General features: G+C 38.6%; 1 protein-coding gene across 3 annotated transcripts in view; it reads right to left on the bottom strand.

The window, feature by feature from the left end:
- NME7 (NME/NM23 family member 7) overlaps window positions 1-24,433 on the bottom strand; it is a 238,487-nt gene that overhangs the window by 138,579 nt on the left and 75,475 nt on the right. For all 3 annotated transcript variants that reach the window (XM_040263560.1, XM_040263561.1, XM_040263559.1), the window contains exon 8: window positions 3,767-3,831. In XM_040263560.1, the coding sequence (XP_040119494.1) occupies window positions 3,767-3,831 (65 nt within the window). The remainder of the gene's footprint in view (window positions 1-3,766; window positions 3,832-24,433) is intronic.

The raw sequence follows: 24,433 nt of genomic DNA, 5'->3' as shown, positions 1-24,433 counted from the left end.
ATCACACTTAGCATTCAATATTTATGTTCTCTCAGATATATTTTCTTTAAAATTTAAACCCTGAAGAAACTAGTCTTTGAAGAAGTGTTAAAGTTCAGTCCATCAATAATAAATTATTGTTTATCAAAAATAAGAATTTATATGTAACATTTATCGAGTACTTAATATATCAAGCATTGTTCCAGGTGCTGTTCATGTACCATCTTATTTAATTATAACAATTGCCCTACAATATAAGTAATGTTAACAGCTCCAATTTACAAATGAGGTGAAGACTCAGTGGAGTAATATAACCTTCACTACCTGGCATTCCATCTCAAACTGTCTGATCCCACTGATTGGGCTCTCAACTACTACAATCTATCTTATTGAAAAAAAAAAAAAACCTCATTCTTCATACAAAAAAGACATAGGCACAATGTAATTTTGTTTATCAATAGATCAGTGGCAAAAGAAAGCAACATTACCAAAGAAAATTTCTTCAAATTTTGTAGAGGGGCCTGGAAATAATACTCTTATCCTCCCAGGCATTCAGAAAAATCCCTAGTTAGTCTGGGTCATAATAAAGCACTGACACCATTCATCTGAAAATCCTACTATTCTTCAGAAAGAATTGTCAGAGTATGCTAGTAAGGTAAAGCTACAAAGACTCATTCTTATCCAGGCTGGATTCAAACTTAGAAATAAAATTTCATTAAGTTCTAGAGTTTCAAGAACCAAAACCTTAAATTTTTAAAAAGTAGACATAGACTTTTGTTTTCCTCCCTACTTTGTCCTTTTATTGTTGCCAGGATTGAAGACCACAGAGCTTCTCCCTACCCAGACAACAGTTCAAACTATTTATTTTCATAGCTCATTTCAGTGTAGTCACTCAGTTGTGTCCGACTCTTTATGACCCCATGGACTGCAGCACAGCAGGCTTCCCTGTCCATCACCAACTCCAAGAGCTTGCTCAAACTCATGTCCATCACGTTGGTGATACCATCCAACCATCTCATCCTCTATTGTCCCCTTTTCCTCCTGCCCTCAATCTTTCCCAGCATCAGGGTCTTTTCAAATGAGTCACTTCTTTGCATCAGGTGGCCAAAGTATTGTAGCTTCAGCTTTAGCATCAGTCCTTCCAGTGAATATTCAGGACTGATTTCCTTCAGGATTGACTGGTTGGATCCCCTTGCAGTCCAAGGGACTCTCAAGAGTCTTCTCCAGGACCACAGTTCAAAAGCATCGATTCTTTGGCGCTCAGCTTTCTTTATAGTCCAACTCTCACATCCATACATGACTACTGGAAAAACCATAGCTTTGACTGCTATGGACCTTTGTTGGCAAAGTAATGTCTCTGCTTTTTAATATGCTATCTAGATTGGTCATAGCTTTTCTTCCAAGGAGCAAACATCTTTTAATTTCATGGCTTCAGTCACCATCTGCAATGATTTTGGAGCCCCCAAAAATAAAGTCTGTCACTGTTTCCATTGTTTCCCCATCTGTTTGCCATGAAGTGATGGGACTGGATGCCATGATCTTAGTTTTTGAATGTTGAGTTTTAAACTAATTTTTTCACTCTCCTCTTTCACTTTCATCAAGAGGCTCTTTAGTTCTTCTTCGCTTTCTGCCATAAGGGTGGTGTCATCTGCGTATCTTGAGGTTACTGATATTTCTCCCGGCAATTTTGATTCCAAATTGTGCTTCATCCAGCCCGGCATTTCGCAGGATGTACTCTGCATAGGCAACACAGCTATTACAGGGAGGGAACTTTCTTTGATTTCAGTATCTTATCCAATATTCATACAACTTCTTATATGACTAATATTATAAAATAAAAACAGGGTGAAAAGTGAAAGTAGTAGTTGCTCAATCTTGTCTGACTCCTTTCAACCCCATGAACTATAGTCCTCCAGGCTCCTCTGTCCATGGAATTCTCCAGGCAAGAAGGCTGGAGTGGGTTGCCATTCTCTTCTCCAGGGGATCTTCCCGACCCAGGCATCAAACCCTGTCCTCCTGCATTGCAGGCGGTTTCTTCACCATCTGAGCAACCAGGGAAGCCCAAATAACAAGGTATAATTTATTAAATATTTGGTGATTTGAACTGGAAATTCTTCAAAGTATCATGTAGTATTAATTTATTTAATGCACAAAATAAGCCATAGCAGCAAATAATATTATCATTGCCTAGTTGAGAAAATTGAATATAAGAATGCTTAAAATCAGCCAAGTTTATAACCTAGAAAGTACAAGATCCATGATTCAGAAATAGAGTTTACTGATTTCAAAAATGACAATGATTCTGACTGCCATTAAACTACCATGCCTCCATAAATTCAATTAATCTTTTTTAAAACAAATTATTCTTTTTTTTCACTGAGCACTTACTATGGGCAATCACTATGCTAGGCTGTAAGCCTAGAGTTAGATTAATGTTTAATTCTAAAATGTTCACAGTGATTACTACTTAAGGAGGCTTATATCCCATAATCCTGTGGCTGACTACATCACCAAGCTAATACTTTGAGAACGCTGTTGCTATCAATTTCATTACTAGGCAAGATTCTCCAAATATTAAATTTCTCATTTGTCTCCAAGCTTTGCCTGATAACTTTGCAAACTAGCTGATACATCTAATCTTTTCTCATTTTATGAGCATTCCCACCAATCTGGGATACAAAATAGGCAGAAGCCCAGTTAGTGCCCTGACCTCTGATCTGGACTGATGCAAAGACTTCATAGAAATCAAAAGGAGTTCTTCTCCAGAGAAAGAGAAAATAAACTGGTATGAAAATTCTTTCCTGAACTGGTAATTCACTACCACAATAACACAAACTTGCTGTCTTTCAAAAACTGTAAAATGCAAATTATTAATGGCAACCCACTCCAATACTCTTGCCTGAAAAATCCCATGGATGGAGGAGCCTAGTAGGCTACAGTCCATTGGATCATGAAGAGTCGGACTTGACTGAGCGACTTCACTTTTACTTTTCACTTTCATGCATTGGAGAAGGAAATTGCAACCCACTCCAGTGTTCTTGCCTGGAGTATCCCAGGGACAGAGGAGCCTGGTGGGCTGCTGTCTATGGGGTCGCACAGAGTCGGACACGACTGAAGCGACTTAGCAGCAGCAGCATAATAATTGTACCAATTTATTTGTCAAGTGCAATGATAAGTGTACCACAGAGATACAGAAGAGCTCTAGAGAAGTTAATATTGTTTCTTCAGTGAAGGGTTTCCTGGAAATGTGTCAGCAGGGCAATTTTGAATGATTGTGGACTCCGGAGGCTTAGTGGTGTTACTGCCACGAGAGGGGCTGAAATGTGCTAACTCTAAAGAAGATCCTGAAAGAAAGTCCAGAAGCCAGCAAAGGTTCTGGTCAGGGAAAAAGCCAAATTGATTCTCTTCTTAGTCCCAAATCCAGACAACAAAATTTCATTATAAGTCCTTAGCTCAAAACTATCTCTTGTTTGGAGGAATTAAATGCATTGTTTCAGTCTGCATGTACTCTGCAACTAAAGTTCCAGGAATTATATAAATCTGCTTTATAAGCTTAAATTAGATGTACCACTGGACGGTTAGCTCTCAGTGAGAGATTATACTGGTAAAATCATTTCAAAAATATTTTTTACTAAAAGTTATCATGTTCAACATATCTTTTTGATTTTACTGTGTTGAGTTCACAAGTGCACAGAGAAAATTCAATGTAAAATGTATTAAAGCATGCTGTAAAAAAACAACAACACACAGTTCATCAGTAAGTTAATGACTGTTGCAAACTACCTACCATCTGCATAGCTGAGATTTCAAAACCTGCATCTCGGATAGCCATCAGGATCTTTCCCAGAAGTCCTGAAAATACAGAACAAATGAGTGCAAAAATGCAAAATTTCTAAGGCATTTTAGCTTTATAGAAATGCAAACTTTCTATATCAAAGTATTTTGCTTAAACACTTGGGCTTCCCTGTTGGCTCAGACAGTAAAGAATCTACCTGCAATGCAGGAGACCCAGGTTTGATCCCTTGGTTGGAAAGATCCCCTGGAGAAGGGGGAATACGCCAGTATTCTCAGCTGGAGAATTCCATGGACAGAGAAGCCTGATGGGCTGCAACCCATGGGGTCACAAAGACTTGAACAAGATCGAGCAACTAACACTTGCTTACACTATGTAAGATTTATGAATCACATAAATCTGCCCAGGAAAACTAGACCTCTAATACTGTAACCCCATTTGATTCAGTAATCCCATTTGATTTTGTAGTCCCAAACGTTTAGTAAAGTGCTTCAGGAATATTGACAATCATTTTTTTTCAGTTTTGAAAACTATTTTTTAAATTTATTTTTAATTGGTGGATAACTGCTTTACAATGTTGTGTTGGTTTCTGCCATACAACTACGTGAACCAGGCGTAACTATTCATATATCCCGCTTGAACCTTTCTCCACCCCCATCCTATTCCTCTAACTACAGCACCTTGTTGAGCAGTGTTATGCAGAAACTTCCCACCAGCTATCTGTTTTACACCTGGTAAGGTATATGTTTCTCATTTCATCCCACCTTCGCCTTCCCCCACTGTGTCTACAGTCTGTTCTCCTCAAAACCAATCTTGAAGATTATGCAAAAACTTTTAAGAACCTGAAGTCTCAGTTCAGTTCAGTTGCTCAGTCATGTCCGACTCTTTGCAACCCCATGAATCGCAGCACGCCAGGCCTCCCTGTCCATGACCAACTCCCAGAGTCCACTCAGACTCATGTCCATCGAGTCGGTGATGCCATCCAGCCATCTCATCCTCTGTCGTCCCCTTTTCCTCCTGCCCCCAACCCCTCCCAGCATCAGAGTCTTTTCCAATGAGTCAACTCTTCGCATGAGGTAGCCAAAGTACTGGCGTTTCAGCTTTGTGATATAAAAACTATGAAAATCAAAGAGTTAAACTAATATTATAAAAAAATGTGGTGTTAAAGTACCAGATATGGAAGGAGTCCAAAAGAAGTCAAAGGTGGAGAAACGTCAAATTAAAACTGAAGAGGAGAACAGAAGATTCAATGGGAAATGAGGGCAGGAACTAGCTCTTTAAGGTTATAGACAGACAGGATTATATAGGGACAAAGGTATAAAAAGAGACAAGGCATAAAGCTGGGGAGAATGTGAACCTGTGAACACAATAGTGCCTGTGGGTGTGCTCAGACACTTCAGTTGCGTGCCTTCAGACTCTTTGTGATCCTATGGACTGTAGCCTGCCAAGATCCTCTGTCCATGGGATTTCCCAGGCAAGAATACTGGAGTGGGTTGCCATTTCCTTCTCCAGGGGATCTTCTGGACCCAGGGATTGAACCTAGGTCTACAGCATTGGCAGGTGGATTCTCAGGTCACTGATGCCACCCGGAAGTCCATATACAATAGTAAGAGGTCAAAAAAGCTAAAAAGGAAAAGAAATTTAATCCAAATTTATAAAGGCCTTGGATGTCAACATGAAGAATTTGGTCTTTATGCCACAAATAGCAATTTTTATAATGGTGGTTTTAGACTATGAAGGTCTAGAACTGATTTTTGAGATTCCATTAGTCTCCTATAAAAGGAGCCTGGTGGGCTGTAGTCCATGGGTCATGAAGAGTCAGACACGACTGAGCTACTTCACTTTCACTTTTCACTTTCATGCACTGGAGAAGGAAATGGCAACCCACTCCAGTGTTCTTGCCTGGACAATCCCAGGGATGGTGGAGCCTGGTGGGCTGCCATCTATGGGGTCGCACAGAATCAGACACGACTGAAGTGACTTAGCAGCAGCAGGCTCCTCTAAAAATCTAAGTTTCTTTTTTTCAAGTGAACTGAAATTCTTTTTCTCTCTCTTTCACACATTACACACACAGACACACTCCCTATTCTGGATCATCTTGATGCTTACCTAATGATCCCAAATAACTAGTATCAGTATCAAATAAGTAGTATCAGTGCCTGAATGTGTATTTTTATTTAGTCTTACTGCTGCCAAATAGGCTATTTTAATGACAGCTGGCTGAGGCCTGAAAAAACAAACAAACAAAAAAGACAAGGACAGATCTATTTCTCAAAAGATACATTTGTACCAACTGAAGGCCAAATGATACAATAGCATGGTGTAGAAAGAAAGGTTTCTCAGAAGTTTCAAGAGTACACTAGGTCCCTGCCAAATGCAGAATACTCAGAGCCATATTCATCTTGAACTTACTGATTTTCCACAAACATCTTTTGTCACATTAATGTTAACCTAAATTTTATCCATTTTATAGTTTTGTTTGTAATCAATCTGTAAATTGTTTTAGTTATACAGCTGTATGTGCAAAAGTTTACATTTATTTGTATGTGTGGACATACTTAAGTTACATTATAATTAAAATAGTTTATATCAACACTGAGAATCCAGTGAGAAAAATCTTCCTTCAAAAGAAATGAATCACTGAAAATGTGAATAGGAGAATACAGGAAGATTATTAATGTAATAATAATGGGTGAGCTGGTCTGAAGAAAAGAATAAGGGACAGAAAGAATAGCAAAGGCTGTTGGCATCATCTATTTTGCTGATTGGACTTGCATGGCAGAAGTAAAGAAATAAAAAAGTAGTGAATATAAGATATTCCCCCCCAAAAGTTGTAAGACTAAAGTGAACATAGAGCATGAAGATGAAGGAATAAAGGATTTGAGTCTAAGTGACCAGAAGAATGATAGCACTTTTAAGATGAAAACAAGCTATGAACCTGAATTAAGAATAAAGATACTGAATTAATTTGGACACAGAAACAGAATTTTAGAGTAGAACACTGATCAGCGTTTGAGAAGACAATATATTCAATGGCAGAAAAAAATCATCAAGGAACGAATGAACAAACTCCCTTTATTAAACTGGTAATGTGGGGTTGTATTCCAATAGATAGATAGACATACAATGAGGCACAAGAGGTTAGAGTTGAAGTGATGAGAACAGATGAGTACTTGTTCGATAAAAATAAGGGGAAAAGCAAAAAAAAAAAAAAAAAGAGAGAGAGAGAGAGATGAGAGGAATAAGTTTCGAGAAAATACCTGAAGTTTGGGGACTGAAGAATGAATTCTTCAAATGAATAAAGACATGTAAAAGGACATTTGCAAGAGAATCAAGAAAAAAAATACTACAGTGGTATTATAATATCAAACAGAGAGGAAAATTCTTGGAATATAGGGATCTTAAAGAATGAAAGGAAATTAAGCACCCTGGAAATTAAGATAAATCCACTGGCTTAAGCAAGATGGTATGATGATATTAAAGAAAGTCATATCCACAGAGGGTTAGGAAAGAGGTTTTGCATGTACATGCTCAATCATATCCGCCCCTTTTTGAGACCACATGGACTGTAGCTCACCAGACTCCTCTGTCCATGGGTATTTCAGGCAACGATACTGGAGTGGGTTGCCATTCCCTTTTCTAGGGATCTTCCCAACCCAAGAATTGAACCTGTGTCTCCAGCGTCTCCTACATTGACACGTGGATCTTCTACCACTGAGTCACCTGGGAAGCCCCAACCTATTAGTAATCTGTATCAAATAGTCAGATGACATTGGACACAGGAGTGGTAACCAAAATTTCAAGACCTTTATCAATAGGAAAAATATAGATAAGTTAGAAAAGAAGAAAGTAAATTAATTGTTGGGAACTCAGCCCTTTCACAGGAAGTTATTCCATTTAATCCTTACACCAATATGCTAAAACGGGGATTACCATCCGACTACAGAATGAGACTATATGAAGATTTGGAGAAGACAGATAAAACTTGCTTAATATCACAAAACTACTGGGTCTCCATATCAGTCTTTCTGCCAGTTTTAATAGGAAAAAAGGAATGTATGGAAGCCTGATATGTGAAACTCACTAGACAATGTGACTTCCTGAGGCAAACGCCATGTTCATTCTAAGACTCATGGATCTCTAGTGACACCAGTGTCACTAGTCTAGCATGGATGTAGTAGGTAGCTAACAAATATTGCTCATTGAATAACAAAGTTAATAAAAGAAATAGCCAAAGGCAGGAAACAATCATAGCTCTCTGCCTGATGTGAGTCTGAGAAACGCTAAGACTCTTCAGAGCACAGTTAAAAAACATCAGAAAATTGTAAAGGAATAATTAAAACTAGAGAAGGGAAAAAATTTTTTTTAATTTTTGGTTTAACAATTCAAGAAAAAAAAGTTCATAGTGACTTCATGCCACATACAAACATTAATTCTAATGAATTCAAGGTAAATGTTAAAAAATATATATATAAACACAATTGCTTGGGAAAACATCTACATGATTATTCTCTTCTCATGATATAAGTATCCTTTTGAAAAGGAGAGAAAGAGGTTGGCTGAAAGCTTCAGTTCCAGCTCTGGATAGAATCACCCTCCTCCAACATGAAATCTTCTTTCTTATCTTTTTCCACATATTTATTCCTTTCTACTTTGGTCCGTTTTTTCCTCTCACTCTCACCATCAGACCACCTTCTAACTCTTTACCCAGTGTCTTTTGAAACCCTGAAATATTTTGAACAGTCTTTTTATCTTCAATCTCAGCTACCCACCACAAGCTCTTCTTACTCAGAATTAATTTTCATTTTTCACTTACCTACAATCATAACAGGTTAAAGTTTTGCCTCCTTTTTTCCCTTGCTATAATTTAAGTTTTTGTGTACTATCTAAGCTCATATGTTGAAATATTAATGCCCAATGTGATGATAGGGGCCTTCAGTGGTGGCTCAGTGGTAAAGAATCCACCTACCAATGCAGGAGATGTGGGTTCAGTCCCTGGGTTGGGAAGATCCCCTGGAGAAGGAAATGGCAACCCACTCCAGTATTCTTGCCTGGGAAATCCCTTGGACAGGGGATTTGGACAGGAATCTGGCAGGCCGTAGGCCACAGTCCACAGGGTCACAAAGAATCAGACTCGACTTAGCAACTAAACAACAACAATGTGATGGTATGAGGAGGTTGGGCCTTTGGGAGGTGCTTAAGTCATGAGGTTGGAGCCCTCATAAATGAGATTAGTAAAGGTCAAGATTTTAGATGCATTAGTAAATCAAGATCCAATTATATGATATCTATAAGATAGCAAGTTTAAATATGAAGACACAGATAGGCTGAAAGTAAATGGATAGAAGGGAGGGGGTTCAGAATGGGGAACACGTGTATGCCTGTGGAGGAGTCATGTTGATGTATGGCAAAACCAATACAATATTGTAAAGTAATTAACCTCCAATTAAAATAAATAAATTTATATTTAAAAAAATAAAAGAAAGAAAAGAAAAAAGAAAAACATATACTGTGCAAACAATAAGTATAAGAAAGCTAGAGTGGTTATATTAATTTTAAATAAAGTAGAATTTATGAAAGGAGTATTATACAGATAAATGTCCCAAGAGGCATTCAGACACAGAACTTTAGACAGAGAGCTGAAAGAAAGTGGATATTCATGACAAAAAGAGCATAGAGCAAATGTACGGAGAAGTAAAACAGCAAAGTTCTTTTGGGAAAGGGGAAATGAGACAGGAGAGAGCATAGCAGAGGTGGCAGAAGACACTGATAGAAGGACTTTTGGATCTTATATACAGAGGTTTAAATTTCATCCTATAGGCCAAAAGGTCCCAAAGCTGTTTGGTTTCATGGACCTCTTCTTAGAAATTATTAAAAATTCTAAAACACTTTTATGTACTAGGTTATATTGATAAATATTTGTTGCATTATAAATTAAAACAGGAAATTTTTAAATATTTATTAATTTAAATATAACAAAAATTCTTTACATTTTAACATAAATATAACTTTTATGAGAAAAATGACTTTTCCAAAACAATAAAAAATTAGTGAGGAGAGATAGTTTCACATTTTAAAAAATCTCTAATTTCTAATTTGATGAAAAACAGCTGCCTTCTCACGTCTGCTTCAACTTTCAGTCTGCTGCTCTGTGTTGTTTGCTTAAAATATGTAGATTTGGGTGGAAAATGTAATATTTTAATAGTCTAATAAAATTTTGATATATTCTTCTTTCTTTGACAAGTAGTAGTTTCTTAAAAGCTCACTGCCACATATAATTTCAAATTTCTACCAATGAACGTTTTTTAACCTTGTTACACTAAAATCCACTGGCCTATCTTATACTCTGTATTAATCTTCTATCCTTGCATGATTTTGTAACATCATACACATTGTTTGGAAAATTCTATTATGCAGATCTTCCAAATGCTGACTCTACTACACAACATCGAAAACATTCTGTTCAAGATGGTGCATACAGTTTTCCAAACTCTTAACTCTAATTTTCACTTGTAATTTTATCTTCTTTTGGATTTTTATCTTGAGCAACAATTATTTCCAGCTGTCACTTCTTTTAAATGACAAGCTTATTTTAAAGAAAATGCCAAATGGCCTTATCTGAATAACCACAGACTGTCATTCTTTCAAGTAAAAATGGTAAAACAGCTGTATACATTATTTCTCCTAAAGATAACATTACATTTCAATATGGATCGAAACTGCTTTATGCATACTTCCCATTTCTCCACACAGAATATTATAAATATTTTGACTTGAGGGGCAAAACTAAAGTTAATAATTTTTACTGTTTCATCAAGGGTATTCTTAAGTGAAAGCGGCCTTTTCAATTTTTCTGCAAACACAAGATGGTTAAAAATACACTGACCACTGGTATAGTCTGCTACCACTATCCTGATCTTTGCTGAAGTGCCAGCAGTTTTACACACCATTGCTTCTGCACCATCGGTCCAAATGTCAACACATTTTAAAACGCAAATAAATGCTTAGTACTTATGAGATTTGGTCTCAAGGATACCTGAAAAGATCTTATTTATTCTAATAAAGAAAAATTTTACATGATTACATAAGAATCCTGATGTCAATATGAAAGTCATATTTAGTCCTATGCCTTCACCAATACAAAGAGAAATACACAATCTAGTATAAATCTATAAATCACATTAAACTATGCCCTGTAGGTCATATTTACACACTGAACAGAATAATTCTGTTCACAGATAAACCAATAAAATTTATAGCCCAAGCAGCCCTGACACTGTGCCAAGAACAGTCAGACATGAGTCAAGGTTACTGCTTTTTTTTATATTCAGTTGGTTATGCGTGGAGACATGATAGAGAGGCATTTAAGAAAACTGTTCTGTGTTTAACAGCTTGAAACGACAAACTGTCAATAACCTTATGTCCTTTACTTTGTTCTAGACAGAAAATGTTCAGCTGACTAAACAAATGACAATAACTATGTAAATAAAGCAACAAACAAAAAAAAGGTATAACTGCATGCCCCACAGCAAACGTTCGAAAGGGTCAAACAAAACAGATGGCTTATTTTATTTGGCTGGTGTTTGCACAGTTAATTTGTTTTTTAACAATTTGCTTATAACTCCATGAATGCTACCTAAATGTTTTGAATGTCAAATCACCTCTCCATCTCCACTCCTCCTCAGTTCATATCCTGATATCTTTCATCTGAACTGTTCTAAAGCCTTTTTAATAAGCAGCCACCCTCTATCCAATCATCAACAATACGTCTATTACTTCATCTTTCTAAAAAGGCTTGCTTCTCCTGGGTTTAGGAGCTTCCTACCCTCTCTTAGGTAAATTAAACCATTTGACTGGAAAGGGAATTGCCATCTTCTTACATGACCCTATAACCTCAAGCTTCAGCCAGTGGTCAAGAAGTGGACGCCAGACCTAAAGAAGGTCAATCATAGTACTCAGCTGGCTGGGCCAAACTAATTCACCCAGGAATGGGCTTAGAATTGGTACAATTCAGAGTACCTTCCCGACCCAATCAGGCTTCTGCCCTGGAATTTTTCAGCTTGAGTCGGGGGAAAAACAACTCTTTCCACTATGTTTCTAAGTATATTAGCCTCTCATTGCTGGCAACCCAACTTCTCTCCCAAAGTGCTATTAAAAGCTAATCTGCGAGCATGAAAGTGAATCAAAAGCCAGAGAGAACAAAGACGCTGAGCAAGTCTCCCTAAGCCAAGCTCAACCCCCTAATCTACTTCCAGCACTATCCTTAAATGAGAAAAATAGGAAATTCAAGTTGGGTTTCTGTCAGTTGTACTAACAGTGTCCTCATTAAGCCCCCTTTTTATATGAGGTGATACACTGTAGCCTGAGGGAAAAAAGGCTATCAGTTCAGTTCAGTTCAGTTGCTCAGTCGTGTCCGACTCTTTGCGACCCCATGAATCGCAGCACACCAGGCCTCCCTGTCCATCACCATCTCCCGGAGTTCACCCAGACTTGCGTCCATTGAGTCAGTGATGCCATCCAGCCATCTCATCCTCGGTCGTCCCCTTCTCTTCCTGCCCCCAGTCCCTCCCAGCATCAGAGTCTTTTCCAATGAGTCAACTCTTTGCATGAGGTGGCCAAATAGTAGGGTGGATAAAAAAGAAACAGTACATTTTGAAAGCTGCGGTACTCTGATGTGTGCTTTCTAATAAAAAAAATTAATGTCAGCAAATATTCCAGAGAAAAATCATAAGCATAGGCAAATAATCAAAAACTGGAATTGGAAGATCCCCCTTCTGTCTACTAGGGCTTCCCCAGTAGCTCAGACAGTAAAGAATCTGCCTGCTAGATGCTCAGTCTATCGCTGGGGTTAGGAGCCTGGAGAAGGGAATGGCAACCCACTCCAGTATTCTTGCCTGGAGAATTCCATGGACAGAGGAGCCCAGAGGGCTACAGTCCATGGGGGTCACAAAGAGTAGACACGACCAAGCAACTACCACTTCTGTCTATAATGCTCATAAATGATCATGGTTGGAGAGTGTAAGAAAAGTAACTAATGATAAATATTCAGGCACACTGAAGTCCAAACAGTATTTTTAGAAATAGTAGACTTAACCATTTAAATAAAAACAGATTGGAACCAAGTAAGGGAAACAAAATTGTAAGGAAACTGAATAAAACAGGCACTTCAATACCAACTGGTATCAATAAAATAAAAAGTACAGTAAAGAGTTTCATTCAATTTAAATCATATAACACAACATGATTTGCATCATTTGGAAGAAAATAAGGGCATCAGGATTATATGATCCAGGATGGATGCATAAGTGTCACATACAGTACCCCAGGGGCTTCCCAGGTGGCTCAGTGGTAAAGAAATCGCCTGCCGATGCAGGAGATGCTGGTTGATCTCTGGGTTGGGAAGATCTCCTGCTGTAGGGAATGTCAGCCCAGTCCAGTATTCTTGCCTGGGAAATCCCATGGACAAGAGGAGTCTGGTGGGCTACAGCCCATGGGGTCTTAAAAAGATTCGGACACAATTGAGTGACTGAGCACACACTAGGTACCCTAGGTCACCAAGGAAAGTATAATGAAGTGCTAATATAATGTTTTAAGACTGTGGGTATGAAAGCAGCAACATGATGACAGTCTCCAGGACTGAGACAAGCTTCTCCCAATAGTTACAGTGAAAATATGGCTTAAATTCAAAATGGAAATAAACATGGGTTTTTCCCCCCAGTTTTAAATAAATACATAAATTGAAATACAGTATATATCTTTGAGAATCCATTGTTTCTCCCTCCAATCTGTACCTGGTCAGGGTAAATAAATCACTGTTAACAGACCTGCCTTCATTTGGCTCTGTTATCTGCCATCACCCCTGCAAAAATGGGCACTTAGACTGAAAGTGCTCTTATGAGTTGAATTAGGATTATATTGCTCATAATAACCTAGAGTTGGAATGAGTTGTTCTATCTGTACAGCTGCCAAAGAGGAGTAAACGTGTGGAACAGAGAGAGGAAGGTTATCAACAATGATGACGCATGAGATATTTGGGCAGGGACCAAGTGTGTCAATTTGCTCTCCAGGCCACAGATGTTAGGGCTGGTGAACACTTCAGTCTGAAGAGCCTCCTCCTTTGCCTATCTCAATCTAACCTCTCTACAGTCTCAGTTTCTTTCCTCATCTGTAAAAGGGGGTAATACCTACCTCACAGGGTTGTCACAATGATTAAATGTGTCTGTATATGTAAAATTCTTAGAACAGCCAGTGGCACACAACAGCATTATTAGGTAATGTAAGCAGCAGTAGAGACTCCCCTGGTGGCTCGATCAGACATGACTGAGCATCTAGCAGCAGCAAGGTAATAGCTGTATAGTCGCTAAGTTGTGTCCGACTCTCTGCGACCCCATGAACCAGGCTCCTCTGTCCATGGGATTTCCCAGGCAAGAATAATGGAGTGGGTTGCTATTTCCTACTCCGGGGCATCTTCCCAATCCAGGGATCAAACCCATATCTCCTGCATGGGCAGGTGGATTCTTTACCACTGAGCCACCAGGAAAGCCCCAGTAGAGAGCCAATAATCATCTCAGTGTGTTAGGATACACATCTGGGCTTATACGATTAGCATGAATTTTCAGCAGTACTGTTAAAATGCAAACATTCTGTTGAACTGGACATGAACAGCAGACTGGTTCCAAATTGGGAAAGGAGTGTGTCAAGGCTGTATATTGTCACCCTGCTTATTTAACTTATATGCAGAATATATCATGTGAAATGCTGGACTGGATGAAGCACAAGCTGGAATCAAGACTGCCAGAAGAGATATCAATAACCTCAGTTATGCAGATGACACCACCCTTATTGCAGAGAGCAAAGAATTATTAAAGAGCCTCTTGCTGAAAGTGAGAGAGTGAAAAAGTTGTTTTAAAACTCAACATTCAGAAAACTAAGATCACGGCATACTGTCCCATCACTTCATGGCAAATAGATGGGGAAACAATGAAAATAGTGACATTTTCTTGGACTCCAAAATCACTGCAGATGGTGACTGTAGCCATGAAATTAAAAGAAAGATTAAAAGCTCCTTGGAAGAAAAGCTATGACCAACCTAGATAGCATATTAGAAAGCAGAGACATTACTTTGCCAACAAAGGTCTGTCTAATCAAAGCTATGGTTTCTCCAGTAGTTATGTATGAATGTGAGAGTTGGACTATAAAGAAAGCTGAGTGCTGAAGAATCAACGCTTTTGAACTATGGTGTTGGAGAAGACTCTTGAGAGTCCCTTGGACTGCAAGGAGATCTAACCATTCAATCCTAAAGGAAATCAGTCCTGAATATTCATTGGAAGGACTCATGCTGAAGGTGAAACTCCAATACTTTGACCATCTGATGCAAAGAACTGACTCACTGGAAAAGACCTTGATGCTGGGAGATTGAAGTCAGGAGGAGAAGGGGACAACAGAGGATGATATGGTTGGATGGCATCACCGACTCGATGGACATGAGTTTGAGGAGGCTCTAGGAGTTGGTAATGGACAGGGAAGCCTGGGGGGCTGCAGCCCATGGGGTCATAAAGATTTGGAAATAACTGAGTAACTGAACTAAACTGAGCCACGAGGGAAGCCCCAGTAGAGCAATACTAGAGCTAGTAATCATCCCAGTGTGTTAGGAGACACAGCTGGGCTAATACAGCTAGCATGAATTTAATCTTCAGCAGTACTATGTTCCATTTGACAGGAGACCACTGTGTCACAGACATACCTCCAGGAGACTAATGCTAATGGCTGTGTCACAGTGAATGAGACTGAGGCAGTGACTGTGAGAAGCAGATAACAGGGTCAGGTCTACACCCAGCTAGAGCCACAATAGGGCCTGGCAACCCCACTGATTAAGCCACTGCTGTCTAAGCCAGTCATGCCTGGCAAGCACCATGATAAAAATGAGAGGAAGTCTGAGCAAGAAAAGAGGGAAGAAGAGGGTCCTTACACTTGACAAAGCAAGGCTTCTCTCTCTGACTAGGAACTCCTAGAAATATATGAGGGGAACTGTGTAAAGAGCTTGAGTTCTGTCTTAGTAGATGAGTATGTATATTAGGGAAACAACTTCTATAGGTTCATAAAGAATATGTACAGCTTTAAGTAGAATTTGAAACAAAGTTTTGCCTATAAAAACTTCTGCAAGGGGGAAAAAAAAACAAGATAACACTTTATATTTACATCAAATTTTTGAAATAAAAAATCAAAATCATAAAACTAAATGGCAAATGTAGGATCAGTCAGTTTATAACTCCCCATTTAAAGATAGTCTCTATTTTATAGATGGTACCATATTATGTATTTTATCTATTTTACAGATAACCAATAAGGACCTACTATATTGCACAGCAACTCTACTCAGCACTCTGTAATGGCCTATATGGGAAAAGAATCTAAAAATGAGTGGATATATACATAACTGATTCACTTTGCTGTACATGTGAAACTAACAGAATACTGTAAATCAACTACACTCTAATTAAAACTAAAAAGCAGCAGCCAGTCTGTTGTACAAGACAATTCATCACAATTTAGATGCTATGCTCCACAATACTTACACTAAATAGGGGTGGTGAGAAATAAAAATGGTAGCTAAAGAAGTGTCAAAAAAGAAATCTTGCATTTTATTTGAGGTGAGACCTGTGAAACATCAGGGTGAGACCTGTGAAACAAAAGGTTTAATCTTGATACAGCCAAGAATGCATGAACTAACAAAACTGATTTATAGAGATGTCATGTTTAATACTAATAAATTTAAATAAAAATGAAGGAATTTTATTTCTTTTAAATTTTAAATCTTTTATTTCACTAGAAAATAGGCCTGTTTTGTCCTTAAAATGTGATTAGTGTAAAGCAGATTACACTAATCATTAAGAGTTTGAGTTTAATTTTCAATGCCAAAATACAAAAGAAATAACAAACATTACTGAATTCAACAGAAAGAATTTAATACTAATCATGACAAACATACATAATAAATCAACTTAGGCATAAAAGCCAGGTGCAAAAGCTTTCTGTTTCTTAGGCAGCAATATGTCACTAGGCAAGACCACTTGACTGATAATCTTCCAGTAATTCTTAATCAGAGGAAAAGATAAATCCATAGATCAGCCTGGCTTCAAATGTCTGTTATGATATTTTGCTGGCTAGTGAGCAAAAATATTGTAGCATCACATGACATCAATTGCAGATGAGAGTTTGAATTCAGCAGAATTATTAAACTGAGAGCTAGCAAATTAAGTGTTAGAGGATCTCAAAAATATTAGCTGATCATAAAGTTCATTCCAGTAGCAAGAAGGCTTATAAAATACAGACCTAATTCATCTAAAAGCATTTCTGATTCTCTACTTATACCACACCCAAAACTAAAATACACACTTCCTCACCAGTGTCCTAACAACCGTAATCTGCAATTCCTTACAAGGCAATAAAAAGAGTAACCGATATAACTTTACAGATGCACCCACAATATGGTAACTCAGTATTACTAAAATTCATCACAATGTAACTGAGTAGAAAATAGTAAAGGCGGGTTCTATACCAACATTAGAGCGACAGAGAAGACCCATGGGATCTAAAAATCTCCAGGAAAAGGCCATCAAGAACCCCTCCTTACTGGGAAAAAAGTATGGACTCAGCATAGCAAAAGGAAGCCAAGAACAATCAGCATCAGCATGGCTGAAATAAGATTACAATTTTAAAACATGGACAGTCTAAGAAAAACAAAGCAGGGTACCAAGCTGACAGGGCAAAAACTGAAAATTTTGTAGTATTAGGCAAACAGATCATCAGAAGTCCAAAGTTAACACCAGGTTACCACGGAAAACAAGTCAATCACATAATCACAAAGCAATGCTACATTTTTAAAGCACAGGATACTACTGCTGGCTTCCAGGTAGTGGGAGATTCTTTCTAATCTTGAAAGAAACCAGTCTCTCTTCTGAAGGGTTGGAGAAAGCACAAGTCCCACTGGAAGTAGACATCACGTTTCTAGGAGGTTTTCATGAATATGATTGTACATGTGCTACACATGTTATAGGGGCTTCCCTGGTGGTGGTGCTGTTCAATTGCTAAGTCATGTCTGACTCTTTGCAACCCCATGGACTGCAGCATGCCAGACTTCCCTGTCTTTCACTATCTTCCAGAGTTTGCTCAAACTCATGTCCATTGAGTGGATGATGTCATCCAACCACTTCATTCTCTGTCACCACCTTCTCCTCATGCCCTCAATCTTTTCCAGCATCAGCGTCTTTTCCAATGAGTCAGCTCTTCATGTCAGGTAGCCAAAGTATTGGAGCTTCAGCTTCAGCATCAGTCCTTCCAATAAACATTCAGGGTTGATTTCCTTTAGGATTGACTGGTTTGATCTCCTTGCTGTCCAAGGGACTCTAAAGAGTCTTCTCCAACATGACAGTTTGAAAGCATCAATCCTTTGCTGCTCAGCCTTCTTTATGATCCAACCCTCACATCCATACATGACTACTGGAAAAACCCTAGCTCTGACTATATGGACCTTTGTAAGCAAAGTGATGTCTCTGCTTTTTAATACACTGTCTAGGTTGATCACAGCTTTTCTTCCAAGGAGCAAGCATCTTTTAAAGAACTTGCCTACCAATGCAGGAGACACAAGTTTGATCCCTGAATTGGGAAGATCCCATGGAGAAGGAAATAGCAATCCACTTCAGTATTCTTGCCTGGGAAACCCCATGGATAGAGAAGCATGGTGGGCTATAGTCCACGGGGTTGCAGGAAAGTTGGACACAACTTAGTGACTAAGCAACAACAACGTTATAACTTACCAATAGAAATCTGTTAGTTTTATAAGCAAGCACCAGAAAAGACTGAAAAGGTAATTCAAAACCATGGGTCCATTAACTCTAAAATGAACAAAACCAAGTAAAATTCTTTTCCCTTCCATAAAATTAGTTCTGTTGTTTTGTATTCTATTTTTACAACATATAAAGGAAAGGACTCTCGAAGCTTGTCTTTGCAAATTTTTAAAAATATGAACATTTATTTTCTTTATTCCAGTTATCCAAAGTCACCATTAAGGAGGAAACAAGCTTAGACATCTTATTACAAAAACACTGCTTCTTTTGTTGACTTTAAATGACTCTATCTAATTTCCCCAGTTGGCAAAATTACATTGCCATTCACAGATAGGCTTAAAAGTAGACATAATGCCACAAATTATATAACTCTTGCTCCTCATCTGTTGGAAGCACAGTTTATATGTACTGGGTATAGGCCTCTATTTTTGGTCTATTTTCCAGCATGTCCTTATGTAGGGGGCAGTTTTGCTAATCATTATTTCTCAAAATGTGGTCTCTGCATCAGCAGCATTAGCCTGACTTGGAAATTTCAGAAATGAAGACATACTGAGTCAAACTCTCTGAAGGTATGGCCCAGGAATCTCTATTTTAACAATCCAGATCCAGTTACCCAGATGCTCACTAAAGTTTGAAAACTATGAATGGGAGCAAAAGATCTGAGGACAAGAGAGCATCACAATTACTCTCCTGGCCATGAAAAAGGCGAATATGATCTGAAAAGCCTATGACTTTAATCTCTAGTCCGCTGCTTCCTTAATCCCGTTACTCCATACCTACATCACTGTAAAAAAAACAAGTCAAAGTGAAAGTGAAGTGAAAGTGAAGTCACTCAGTCATGTCCGACTCTTTGCGACCCGTGGACTGTAGCCCACCAAGCTCCTCCATCCATGGGATTCTCCAGGCAAGAGTACTGGAGTGGGTTGCCATTTCCTTCTCCAAAATAAGTCAAACGTGTCTTAAATTCTTAAGTTCTGAATTTTGGGTCTTAATTTCCCCTACCCTTTTTTATACAAATTTTTAAAATATGCCTCATTGGAGAACAAGTAAAATGGAAGTAAGAGGGGTACATGGTGAAAGTAAATCTCCTTTCCACCCCAAATTCTCAGTTCTTCCTCTTAGAGGAAATCACTGTAAGTAAGACTTTACATACTCTTCTAGAAATACTAAACATATGTACAAATACACGTACATATATTTTTTGTTTGTTTTTAAGGAAATAAGAACATACTATACCATCTACTTGTTCCCTGGTGGCTTAGATGGTAAAGAATTTGCCTGCAATGTGGGAGACTCGGATTCGATCCCTGGGTTGGGAAGATCCCCTGGAGAAAGGAATGGCTACCCATGCCAGTATTCTTGCCTGGAGAATTCCATGGGATAGAGGAGTCTGGCAGGCTACAGTCCATAGGGTAGTGAAGAGTCAGACATGACTGAGAGACTACAGCTTCACTTTTCATACCATCTACTCTTTCCCTTGCCCAGTTTCTAAATATTTACTGTAAAATATAAAAAGTACACGTTTTAGGCAAAATATATAACAGTTTAATAATTTTAAAGTGAACATCTGTGCTCAGAAAAAAATCAGAACATTCAGTTATATATAACTGAATAAATTTGCTGTACATCAGAAACTAGCAAAACATGTAAATATATTTCAATAATGAGAAAAGACCCTTAAGATTATCCTAAAGAGACACTGCAGAGTGTCCCTTTGATAACTAAGCTCTTCTGTAATGACCACCATGAAAATTGCTGAGGAGAAATAACTTCCCATTTGGCACACACAAGCCACCGTATGACAACACAGAGATGTAGTCGATGTAAGGTAGAGACAGGGCATAAACGAACTAACCACTGAAACACGTGAGAACTTTGAACCACAAGCTTTCTAGAGTAGGAAAGTTGTGTGAATATGCAGAAAAGCAGTGTACCATTTATCAAACAATGCAAAAAGTAATGACACAGATCATATCTTCCAGCAATTCTCATAAGTATCAACTGCTCTCGTCCTTTAACATGTCATTTGGAAACCCAAGCTCTCTAGACTTCTATAAGGTACCATCCTTTCTTTAGATGTGTGCCTTTTTTCTTCCTCATAAGAATCAATTCTCACTAAATTGTCAGAATTTCCTCATTTATAATCTGTCATGTAACATGAGTCATCTTTTAAAGTCTTACCACATAAGATCATGCTACCATGGCTTTTCATTTTTAAAATATCTCCTGATAAAGTAACATGATGTGGCCCAAATCCCTGGGCCCCAGCTCCAGAGAGATGGGTCCCGCTCCTGGATTAGTGGAAGGAAGCTGTCCAAAGAACAAGACCAAAGCCTAAGTAGAAGAAAGTCCTGTCTTCCTCTGTCATTGTGCAATTACAGGGGCATTTCTGCAGAGGAGGAGTAAGAAAGATACACAATAAATCAGTACCGGAGATCCCTCCAAAGGGAGAAGAATGGGAACACACTGTCTTTGCAAACTCTTTGAGATATGTTTTCCTCAAGTCTAGACCATTTCTGGGCTTCCCAGGTGGCGCTAGTGGTAAAAGAACCTGCCTGCCAATGCCAATGCAGCAGACTGAAGAGATGCTGGTTCGATCCCTGAGTTGGGAAGATCTCCTGAAGAAGAAAATGGCAACCCACTCCAATACTCTTGCTTGGAAAATCCCATGGACAGAGGAGCCTGGCAGGCGGTAGTCCATGGGGTTGCAAAGAGTCAGACGCAACTGGTGAGGTGACTTAGCACTCACAGCACAGAACACTTCTAACTATGTTCGGCATTACTTAATGACATTTCTAAAATTACATGGTCCTCTAACAGACATGAACATGAACATGAAAAATAAGCAAGGGGAGTAGTATTTTGTCAAAACTCAGCATCTATTCTTGCATGGATCCTGTTCCTTCTTAAACACTCTGTGATACCTAGAAAACATGTAGTCAAAGCTATGGTTTTTCCAGCAGTCATGTATGGATGTGAGAGCTGGACTATAAGGAAAGCTGAGCACTGAAGAATTGATGCTTTTGAACCGTGGTGTTAGAGAAGACTCTTGAGAATCCCTTGGACAGCAAGGACATCCAACCAGTTAATCCTAAAGGAAATCAGCCCTGAAAACTCATTGAAAGGACTGATGCTGAAGCTGAAGCTCCAATACTTTGGCCAACTGATGAGAAGAACTGACTCATTGGAAAAGACCCTGATGCTGGGAAAGATTGAAGGCAGGAGGAGAAGGGGACGGTAGAGGATGAGATGGTTGGATGGCATCACTGACTCAACGGATATGAGTTTGAGCAAGCTCTGGGAGTTAGTGATGGACAGGGGAGCCTGGCGTGCTGCAGTCCTTGGGGTGGCAAACAGTCGGACACGACTGAGTGAGTGAACTGAACTGAACAGGTCAACAGGTGAATAATCTCAAAGTCATATGTGTCATGTTGCCTCAGTAACATCATTCCCTGAATGGTAACTCTTAAATTCTAACATATACAAAGGTGAAAAAAAGGAATGGGAAAATGAAGTTTCCTCAAGCAAAATAGTTCTCCTGCCAATAAGTATCATTTCCTTCAGTAATATATATACAGGTTGTCCCACAAGACTTAGTGTAATAACTTAGAAATATAAATGCTAGAAATGTATAATAAAATATGATTTGAAAGTTATGTAGATTTCTTTTTAAATATTTACCAAAACATAAACTGTATTCAAGCTACAAAACATGGAATAAACGTAAAAGAAATTTAAATTAATTTTATAAATGGTATTATTTATTGCATTTATAATTCTAAAGTTATCAAAGCTTAAAATTACACTAAAACTGCTGAGAGATCTTAGAAGTCACTTTCCTTAATGTTATACTTCTTCCAGTGCTCTTTCAATAAAAACAGGTTTCATTCTAATCTCACTTAGAGAGTAATGCCTAGCTAGACACAGGTCAAACTTTTCTGTTATTTTTATTAAACTGCTAAATAGACATTATTGAGAATAATGCTATTGAAATAGCATTACTGAGAAGCTACTTTGGTAAAGCAGAGTGCCATGGATACTCAAATTTTCCATCACTCCAAGAAATTCTCACCAACTTAAAACCTAGAACAGGGGACTACCTCTGTGGAGTCATATGAATTACTGAAAACTAAAAGGTAACTCTTCCTTAACCTTCTTTGTGGTTGTTATTAACCTGCCACAGAAAACAAGCTACAAATCTTCCACTTGGTATAAAATAAATGGAAACTCACTCCAGTATTCTTGCCTGGAAAGTTCCATGGACAGAGGAGCCTGGCAGGCTACACTCCATGGGGTCACAAAAGAGTCGGACATGACTGAGCAACTAAACAACTAAAAAGTAGCCTCTGATACAGGTAGATCATCAGAGGAAACACAGGATGTTCCTTGTGCTCAAAATTTACGATAAATGGTTCTCAAACTGGACATCACATGTTCATCAGGATGACCTGGGGAAACTTTAAAAAAATATATTTGTTTATCGCTAATTGGAGGATAATTGCTTTACAATGTTGTGTTGGTTTCTGCCATACACCAACATGAATCAGCCATAGGTATACATATACGCCATCCCTACTGAACCTCTCTCCCACCTCTGACCCCTCTAGGTTAGGAGAGACTTTTCAAATACTTATTTCTGGCCTCTGGTCCAGACTTACTAAATTCTGAAATTAGGGCCCAGAAATGTGCATGTTAAAAGTCCCCCAAATGGTTCTGGTTCACTGAAAAGCTTGAGAAGCACTGTCTAGCATATCTCCATGGTTTCAGGTTCGAGTACCAAATTCCAATCATGTACAAACTTTATAGCACTTGAGGGAAACTGCTACACTGGCAGTCCCCAGTGAACCATGATCCCTGGTATTCGTTAGTTCAGTTCAGTTGCTCAGTTGTGTCCAACTCTTTGAGACCCTATGGACTGCAGCACGCCAGGCTTCCCTGTCCATCACCAAATCCCAGAGCTTGCTCAAACTCATGTCCATCCTCTGTCATCCCCTTCTCCTCCTGCTTTCAATCTTTCCCAGCATCAGGGTCTTTTCCAATGAGGCAGTTCTTCGCATCAGGTGGCCAAAGTACTGGAGTTTCAGTTTCAGCATCAGTCCTTCCAATGAATACTCAGGACTGATTTCCTTTAGGATGGACTGGTTGGATCTCCTTGCAGTCCAGGGGACTCTCAAGAGTCTTCTCTAACATTATAGTTCAAAACCATCAATTCTTCAGCACTCAGCTTTCTTTATGGTCCAACTTTCACATCCATACATGACTACTGGAAAAACCACAACTTTGACTAGACAGATCTTTGTTGGCAAAGTAATGTCTCTGCTTTTCAATAAGCTGTCTATGTTGGTCATGGTTTTTCTTCCAAGAAGCAAGCATCTTTTAATTTCATGACTGCAGTCACCATCTACAGTGATTTTGAAGCTCTAGAAAATAAAGACTATCACTGTTTGCATTGTTTCCCAACTATTTGCTGTGAAGTGATGGGACCAGATGCCATGATCTTAGTTTTTTGAATGTTGAGTTTTAAGCCAGCTTTTTCATGCTCCTCTTTCACTTTCATCAAGAGGCTTTTTAGTTCCTCTTCACTTTCTGCCATAAGGGTGGTGTCATGTACATGTCTGAGGTTATTGATAGTTCTCCCAGCAATCTTGATTCTAGCTTGTGCTTCATCCAGTCTGGCATTTCTCATGATGTACTCTGCATAGAAGTTAAATAAGCAGGGTGACAATATATAGCCTTGACGTACTCCTTTCCCAATTTGGAACCAGTCCATTGTTTCATCTTCAGTTCTGTTGCTTCTCGACCTGCATACAGATTT

Source organism: Oryx dammah, unplaced genomic scaffold, assembly GCF_014754425.2.
Source record: "Oryx dammah isolate SB20612 unplaced genomic scaffold, SCBI_Odam_1.1 HiC_scaffold_21, whole genome shotgun sequence".
Taxonomy (NCBI): Eukaryota; Metazoa; Chordata; class Mammalia; order Artiodactyla; family Bovidae; genus Oryx; species Oryx dammah.
This window is presented reverse-complemented; position numbering and strand designations above follow the sequence as displayed.